The sequence below is a fragment of the Colletotrichum graminicola genome (genome assembly GCF_000149035.1).
Source record: "Colletotrichum graminicola M1.001 genomic scaffold supercont1.46, whole genome shotgun sequence".
In the NCBI taxonomy this organism is placed as follows: domain Eukaryota; kingdom Fungi; phylum Ascomycota; class Sordariomycetes; order Glomerellales; family Glomerellaceae; genus Colletotrichum; species Colletotrichum graminicola.
The window spans coordinates 337,287-346,065 of record NW_007361050.1 but is presented as its reverse complement, the minus strand read 5'-3'; the positions used below and the strand labels follow the sequence as shown (position 1 = coordinate 346,065).

The following is an 8,779-nucleotide window of genomic DNA, read 5'->3' as shown; positions in this document are numbered from 1 at the left end:
CCGACAAGGGTCTAATCGGGTATAATCTTACGCCCAGGATTGCGCGGCCCGAACCTGCATCCCGAAGATGCTGCATGTCCTTGATTGGCTGTCAGCCCGTTCTTCAACCAGACAGACATTGGCAGAGACAAGAACGCTGTCTTTCGGATCCGGCTGTGCTCCCCAGGCGTGCCGCATATTCGTGTGCTTCAGAGTCGCAAGACTATTTCAGCCAACTCGTGATAATGGAAGCCCAGTCCGGCTTGGACAGCAAACAGTACCGCTGACCCTGGGCACTTTCTCGTTTCAACCCATTGGTTTACATTTCAACAATACAAAGATGAGGGCTACGAGCAACGGTGCCGGGGATGCTTCGTCATTCGAGCCCATTGCCATCATTGGCATGAGCTCCAAGTTCTCGGGAGATGCGACAGACAACGAGAAGCTGTGGGAAATGCTGGCCGGGGGCCGGAGCGGCTGGACGCCGTTCCCTTCGTCTCGGTTCAGACTCCAAGGCATCTACCATCCCAACAATGAGAGACTCAACAGTGTAAGCACTCAATATGCATTCCATGTGAGAAGAATGAAAGATTAGTCCACATGCTTACTTACATGCTACGCCTAGACCCACGTCAAGGGTGCGCATTTCTTGCAAGAGGATATCGGACTATTTGATGCTGCCTTTTTCGGCTACTCGAGCGAAGCCGCGGCGGTAGGAATTGATGCAGTCACTTGCTTGTGTCGTATCTAACTTGTTTACTCAGTCCCTAGATCCTCAATATCGGCTACAGCTGGAATCTGTATATGAAGCCTTGGAGAGCGGTGAGCACCCACACTCCATACACTGACACCACCACCACCACCACCACCATCACCACACTTGTACACCTGGACCGATCGCTGACTATCTCTTCCTCCTTCTCCTCAAAAGCCGGTCTTCCAATAAGCACAATCGCGGGCTCCAACGCCTCGGTATTCACCGGAGTCTTCGTGCACGACTACCGAGACGGCCTCCTCCGCGATGCGGATAACTTGCCTAGGCTGATGGCCACAGGCACCGGCGTGCCCATGATGTCGAATCGTGTTTCGCATTTCTTCGATCTTCGGGGGGCAAGTATGACAATAGAAACGGCCTGTTCGTCTGGGATGGTGGCTATGCACCAGGGGATCCAGAGTCTGAGGACTGGGGAGGCGGACATGTCCATCGTCGGCGGCGCGAATCTGACCCTCAACCCGGACATGTTCAAAGCCTTGGGCTCTGCAGGGTTGGGTTTTCCCTCCTTTTCGAGTGGATGATTCGCGACTGACCGATGAGCAGGTTCTTGTCCGGAGATGGAAAGTCTTACGCGTTAGACTCGCGCGCAAGCGGCTACGGCCGCGGTGAGGGCGTCGCAACCATCATTATCAAACGACTGGGAGACGCGCTGGCTGCCGGCGATCCAATCCGGGGCGTCATCCGCGGCTCTGCACTCAACCAAGACGGAAAGACGGAGACCATCACAACGCCCAGCCTGGAGGCACAGGAAGCCTTGATCCGTGCCTGCTACGAGAATGCGGGCTTGAGTCCCAAGGACACACAGTATTTCGAGGCCCACGGAACCGGTAATGTGGTTTTTCTTTTTCTTTTTTTTTTAATTTTTACTTGTTGTTGCGTTGCTCCTTTTCTCCTTCTCATCGGCCCCTTGATCTCTCCATTTCCCGCCATTCTTTGACAAGCAGCAGGTGGTATCTCTTCGTTTCTAACGACAGTTGAACACAGGGACACAAGCCGGCGATACAATCGAGGCGCGGGCCATTGCCAGTGTCTTTTCATCGAGCAGCGAGCCACTGCTGATCGGATCTGTCAAGACGAACCTTGGTCATACGGAGGCAGCGAGCGGACTGGCAAGTATCGTGAAAACGGTACTGGCACTGGAAAGGGGGGTTATTCCGCCTTCCATCAACTTTGAAAAACCTAACCCGAAGATCCCCCTGGAGGATTGGCGCCTCAGACTGGTCAGGACGCTGGAAACGTGGCCGGCTGCCGCGGTTCGCCGAGCGTCCATCAACAACTTTGGATACGGAGGCGCGAACGCCCACATCATCATGGAAGAAAGCACTCCGTGGCTACCAGCTCTGGGCGGTGAGAATGGTCACGCCGATGGCCGCTCGAACGAATCCCCGCAGGCGTCCTGTGAGAACACCACATCCACGGAACTCAACAGTCGACCAAAGGTTCTTGTTCTGAGTGGCAAAGACGAGCAGGCGTGCCAAAGAATGATATCCAACCTCGGCAACTTCCTAGAACTGAAGGGGTCCACCCGGGAAAATGCTGAAGCATACCTCCAGAGCTTGACGTACACCCTGGGTGAGCGCCGGACTCGGTTTCCGTGGATGGCTGCATATCCGGTCCCTACCGCGGCGAACAACTTTGACGCAGTCGTCCAGACTCTCCGTTCCCCCAAGTTCACGCCCAAGCGCAGTTCCCGACAGCCAAGAATCGGAATGGTGTTCACCGGCCAGGGCGCTCAGTGGCACGCCATGGGCAGAGAGCTCATCGCCGCCTACCCGGTGTACAAGGCGTCGCTCGAAGAGGCCGAGAAATACCTGACGCGGCTGGGTGCGGACTGGTCTTTGACTGAAGAGCTGATGCGTGACGCCGAGTCCACGCGGATCAACTCCGTCGCTCTTAGCACCCCGATCTGCGTCGCCGTACAGATATCGCTTGTGCGTCTGCTCCGCTCGTGGGGCGTGGTCCCCGTTGCCGTCACGAGCCATTCGAGCGGAGAGCTTGCGGCTGCTTATGCCGCTGGGGCGCTGAGCTACCAGAAAGCCATGGCCTTCTCCTACTTCCGGGCATCCCTGGCCGCCGATAAAAGTCTCCAGGCTCCTGTCAAGGGGGCGATGATCGCAGTTGGTATGTTCCGAAAAGATAAAAAAAGAAAAACCCTCGGTCCCTTACCGGTGTTCTGTGATCCGTTTCCCGGGTATTTCTGACTTCTCTTCATCGCAGGACTCGGCCTGGAGGACACACAGTCCTACCTCGAAAGGCTAACGTCAGGCGGAAAGGCGGTAGTGGCATGCGTCAACAGCCCATCCAGTATCACTGTTGCCGGGGATCTTTCAGCTGTGGTAGAGTTGGAAGATCTGGCCAACTCAGAGGGCGTGTTCGCTCGTCGTCTGAAGGTCGACACGGCGTGGCACTCGCACCACATGGCTCGGATAGCAAGCGTGTATGCCGAAGCGCTGGAGGGAATACAGCCTGAGGAGGGTGCCTGCGACAAGGAACCTTTCGGGCCCATCTCTTTCTCATCTCCGGTGACAGGGGGCCGGGTGGCTAGCGCGGAAGCCATCTCTCGTCCGAAGCACTGGGTTGACAGCTTAGTCCAGCCGGTCCAGTTTGTTGCTGCTCTCACTGACATGGTCCTCGGCGGTGGGGACGGCTCCAGCTCGAATGTTGATGTGATTGTCGAAGTAGGTCCGCACACGGCCTTGGGAGGCCCGATCCAGCAGACCCTTGCGCTACCCGAGTTCAGAGACGTACGTTTGCCATACTACGGCTGTCTTGTTCGCAAGATCAATGCCCAGGACACCATGCAGGCACTCGCCGCCAGCCTGCTGCAGGAAGGCTACCCCGTGGACCTGAAGGCCGTCAACTTTCCGAACGGCAGACAGCATTCGGTGAAGGTACTGCCGGACCTACCATCCTATCCTTGGAACCACCAGGTGAAGCACTGGGTGGAGCCGAGATGCAACAAAGCACTACGGGAGCGGACACAGCCGCCTCACGACCTCCTCGGCTCACTCGTTGAGGGGTGCAACCCGATGGCACCGTGGTGGCGCCACACGCTTCGCATATCCGAGTCACCGTGGACCAGGGACCACGTCATCCAGTCCAATATATTGTATCCGGCGGCGGGCTACCTTTGCCTCGCCATCGAGGCCATCAAACAGCTCACGGCCATGGACACGACCACGAGCGCTCAAGGGATATCAGGCTACCGGCTCCAGGACGTCGACTTCCTGCAAGCGCTGATCATACCGGAAAGCTCGGATGGAATCGAGATCCAGACAAGCATGCGCCCCGTAGGCGAAAAAGAAGTCAGTGTGCGAGGGTGGAGGCACTTCGAGGTTTGGACAGTGACGGCAGACAACCGGTGGACTCAGCACGCAAAAGGCCTGATCACAGTCGAGCTCGACGGGCCGGAGGCTTTCCAACCAGAAGCGCGCAATCGCGACATCAGAGGCTACACAAGACGCACCAGCCCGGCCAATCTGTTTGTCAACTTGAGGGCTCTGGGTATAGCTCACGGTCCGATGTTCCAGAACATGAAGAGCATCATACAGTCCGGCTCGGAGCCGTGCAGCCTGGTCACCATGGCTGTCGCCGACATATGCGTGCCCAACGATCTCCCTCGCCAACACGTCCTGAACCCCGTCACCCTGGATTCGGTCATTTCCGCGCCATACTCGACTGTGCGAGGGGCCGTCGCGCATTAATCCGCTGCCAAGGTACCTCGCTCGGTCCGCAACTCCTGGGTATCCAGCAAGATCAGCAACGTTGCGGGACATCTTCTCGAGGTCCACTCGCAACTTACCCGGAACGATGACCAGGGAATGGAGGCCGAAGTTTCCGTCTCTGGGGACGGTCAAGTCGTGCTGGAAATGGACGGCTTTGCGTATCAGTCCTTGGGGCAGAATCTCTCATCTCAGCAGGCCCAGCCGTGGAAGAAAGAGCTGTGCAGCAATGTTGAATGGTCGCTCGACATCTCACTGAGCTCACCGGCCACCATTCTCTCGATTCAAAAGCGACTGGGTTTGAACAGCTGCCCGAAAGAACATGTCAAACGCGAGACTCTGCGCGCTTGCATCGGCTTCATGGAAACCGCACTCGTTGCGCTCGGCCCGATCGAGGTCGACAGCATGGACTCGAGTCTCGCAGAACATTATGCGTGGATGAAGCATACAGTGCAGCTGGCGGCTTCCGGTCAACTGGGCCTCGAAAGCTCCGAACCAAGTCGCGATGCCGATCGAACAGCCGCCTCTCGGGGATACGGTGAAATTGTACACCGAATCGGGGGTCAGCTGGCTGACATCCTACTCGGCAAGGTTTCGCCACTTGACCTGATGATCCAAGACAATCTGCTGTTCAGGTTCTACAAGGAATCACCCGGAGTGAAAACGACAGGATCACAACTCGCCGAGCTCCTACGGCACTTGGCCCACAAGAATCCGCGGTTGCGAATTCTCGAAGTCGGCGCCGGAGCCGGCGCCATGACGATCCACGCACTGGAGGCCCTCGGCACTGACAAATCAGGGGGGCCCCGCGCATCCTCGTACCACTACACAGATATCTCCGCGGCGTTCTTCGACGAGGCTCGCGGGCGTCTCTCGTCTTGGAAAGACGTCCTTTCTTTCGACGTGTTGGACATTGAACGTGACCCGGCAACGCAAGGCTTTGCCATTGGCACCTACGATGTCGTGGTCGCTTCCCGTGTCCTCTACGGTACCAGGTCCATATCCCGCACACTCGATCACGTCCGCAACCTCCTCAAGCCAGGTGGCACGCTGTTGTTCGCTGAGGACCTGCAGGATCAGACCGAGGTCCAGTTCGTGAATGGGTTGCTCCCCGGGTGGTATTCTCCCACGGAGGGCCCCGGTACCAAAGCCACTGGTAGGCCGTTGCTGAGCGAGCCCGTGTTGGATCGACATCTCCGAGATGCTGGCTTTTCCGGAGTAGATCTCGGTCTGTACGATTCCGGAAATCCCGAGGTCTCAACATCGGTGGCAGTCATGTCACGCTTGGCAGACACGCCATCTCCGAAGCTGCGAGTAAACCCGGAGCAAGTGGCAATCATCACGAGCAAGAAATCGGGATCACCACCTTCTGAGTGGGTTCAAGGTCTGCAGAAATCTATAGCTGCACAGAGGTACCCTCACGAAGAAGAAGAGCAAAAGCTGCCCGTTGTCCAGGATATCGATTCTGCCTCGGCCGCAGCTGCATGGTACACGGACAAGATTTGCATATTCGTGGGCGAGATGAGCGAGCCCATCTTGTACGACCTCGACCCAGCAGCTCTGGAAGGCCTCCGAGCGATGAGCACCAACTCCAAGGGACTGCTCTGGGTTACCAGCGGCGGTGCTGTCGACTGCGAACGGCCCGAACTGAGTCTGGCTCCCGGTTTCATCCGCTCACTGCGCACCGAGTATACCGGCCGGAAGTTCCTGACACTGGATCTCGACCCCAGGGGGCCTCTGTGGTCCGACGCCGGAGCATCGGCCATCACCCGCGTCTTGCAAGCTGCCTTTGGCAACGGCGCCGAGCACAGCACCGCCATCGGCGCTGCGGACCCGACAGACTTTGAGTACGCAGAGAGAGACGGCATCATTCTCGTCCCCCGCTTCTCCCACGACGTGGCAAAAGATCGGCTGATATCCTCCCGCCTTGCGGGGTCTGACGGGCAGGACGAAGTATCGACCGAGCCGTTCTTCCAGGCCAACCGGCCTCTATGCTTATCTCCGGCATCACTGGCATTCACCGACGATAGCTACGCGGGTGGGTTTGTCGATGGTCTCGCGCCCGGCCTGGTGGAGATCGAGCCCAAGGCGTACGGCATCAGCCTCCACGACACGGACAAGCGCATCGCGAGCCGTGAATGCGCGGGAGTAGTCAGGCGAGTCGGCAGCGCTGCACTGGAGCAGGGCTACGCGGTCGGTGATCGCGTCTTCTGCCTGCTCCGCCAGTCGTCTCTGCCCAGTTGCGTGGTTGTCGAGTGGACCTCGGCGATGCCGATACCCGCGCAGCTGAGCTTCCAGGACGCGGCGACCATGCCTCTGGCCTTCCTCACAGCGTACTACTCCCTCGTCCAAGTGGCCAGACTGAGGCAGGGCCAGTCTGTCCTGATCACCGATGCAGTGGCAGAAGTCGGGCAGGCCGCCATCATGATCGCCCGACACCTCAAGGCGGAAATCTTCGCCACAGTCGGCAGTCCGGAGGAGCAAGAGTGGGTTACGCGCAAGTACGGCCTCTCGGCAGACCGCATCCTCGACAGCCGCAACGCGTCATTTGGGGCTGCTCTGCTTGCCTCTACCGAGTGCCGGGGCGTGGACGTGGTGTTGAACACTCTCAAAGGTCCGCTCCTGCAAAAGAGCTTCGGCTTGGTTGCGCCGCTCGGGTCGTTCGTCGATATCGGGAGACACGACGTGGATCAGAACAGCCTTCTGGAGATGCGGCCGTTTGCCCGCCACGTCTCCTTCTCGGCCGTCGACGTCCCTACTCTGTTGGAGCATGGAGGTTCCGACGTGCATCGCTGCTTGCGGGAGGTTATTCGTCTACTCGAGGCCAAGGGTATCGCCCCCTTCCACCGCCCCAGCGTCCATTGCCCCGGGGACCTGGCAGAGGTGCAGGACGCGTTGAAGACAGGTACTCACTTGGGCAACGTCATCCTGTCGGTCGATTCGGACGCCATGGTTTCCGTGCTTCCGCGAAAGACGGCTGTATGTCTATCCCGCGACGCGTCCTACATGATTGTCGGTGGCACTGGCGGCCTAGGTCGATCTGTGGCGCATTGGATGGCGTCTCGCGGGGCGAAGAACCTCGTCATCATGTCTCGCAATGCGTCCAAGAGCGAGAAGACGGCGGCGTTGGCCCTAGAGCTCCGTGAAGCAGGCTGTTCTCGCGTGCTGCTTATCAGCGGCGACGTTGCCCGGGAAGACGATGTCGCCAACGCCATTCAGACCTGCGCGGAAGAGGGGCTGCCGCCCATACGAGGCGTGATCCACGCTGCTTTCGCGCTCCGGGTAAGCAGAATGATACTCCATTCTCCCTTTTCGATAATGCTTGCGAGCAATCAGCTGACAAAGGCTTCTTTTTTTTCTTTTTGCAAAAACAGGACTCATTCGTGGAGAAGATGACCCTCGACGATTACAAGACCACGATCGATAGCAAGGTCGCGGGCGTTTGGAACTTGCACAACCAATTCAACTTGCCCGGAGATCTCGACTTTTTCGTTATGTTCTCCTCCATCAATGGTATCGTGGGCTACCCCAGCCAAGCCGCATACTCAGCAGCCGGCGCGTACGAAGACGCAATGGCCCATTACCGCGTCAAGCAGTGCGGCCTGCCCGCCGTGTCGATAGACCTCTCGGTCGTCGACGACGTCGGTTACGTTGCCGAGGCGTCGTCCGCCGAGGTTCTGCGCAACTCTCTCGTCAAAGCGGGCCGGATGGTCATTGACGAAGACCAGGTACTGGCGGCGCTGGAGTCGTCCATCCTGTCGCCCTACAGCCCGCAGTTCATCATGGGCGGAATCAACTCCGGTCCCGGTCCTCATTGGGACGTCAGCAGCGATCTCGGGCGCGACATGCGCTTCCTGCCGCTCAAATACCGCCAGGCTTCCTCGAGCACGGAGAGCCAGCAGGACCAAGAGCAGGGCGACTCGTTGGCCGCCAAGATGGCCGGGTGTGCGTCCCGTGACGAAGCGATTGGTCTTGTCGAGTCGGCCCTGGCGGAGATGCTGTCAGACATGTTCTTGGTCCCGGTCGAGGATATCGATATGACCGAGTCCCCTACCCAGCAAGGCGTGGACTCGCTCATGGCCGTTGAGGTCCGCAACATGCTCTTCAGCCAAGCAGGTGCCGAACTGTCTATTTTCAACATCCTCCAAAGCCCATCTCTCGCCCGGTTGGCCGCGGATGTTGTGACCCGAAGTGTGCATGTCAATATATCGGATGCGTGAAGGATGGACAATAGGATGAGAGCATTACATTTCCACTCAAAATTATGTGCTTAGATGGAGTTTTTTGAGTAATAGCGGTATCT

General features: G+C 58.2%; 1 protein-coding gene across 1 annotated transcript; it reads left to right on the top strand.

The window, feature by feature from the left end:
• Nucleotides 1–319: 319 nt before the first annotated feature.
• On the top strand, nucleotides 320–8,696 carry GLRG_09267 (beta-ketoacyl synthase domain-containing protein; the record flags this gene model as incomplete). Its single annotated transcript, XM_008099952.1, has 9 exons — nucleotides 320–529; nucleotides 605–691; nucleotides 744–801; nucleotides 911–1,244; nucleotides 1,298–1,581; nucleotides 1,739–2,875; nucleotides 2,972–4,434; nucleotides 4,471–7,758; nucleotides 7,851–8,696. The coding sequence occupies 9 exons, from the start codon at nucleotides 320–322 to the stop codon at nucleotides 8,694–8,696; spliced, it is 7,707 nt and encodes a 2,568-aa protein (XP_008098143.1).
• Between the last annotated feature and the right edge of the window lie 83 nt (nucleotides 8,697–8,779).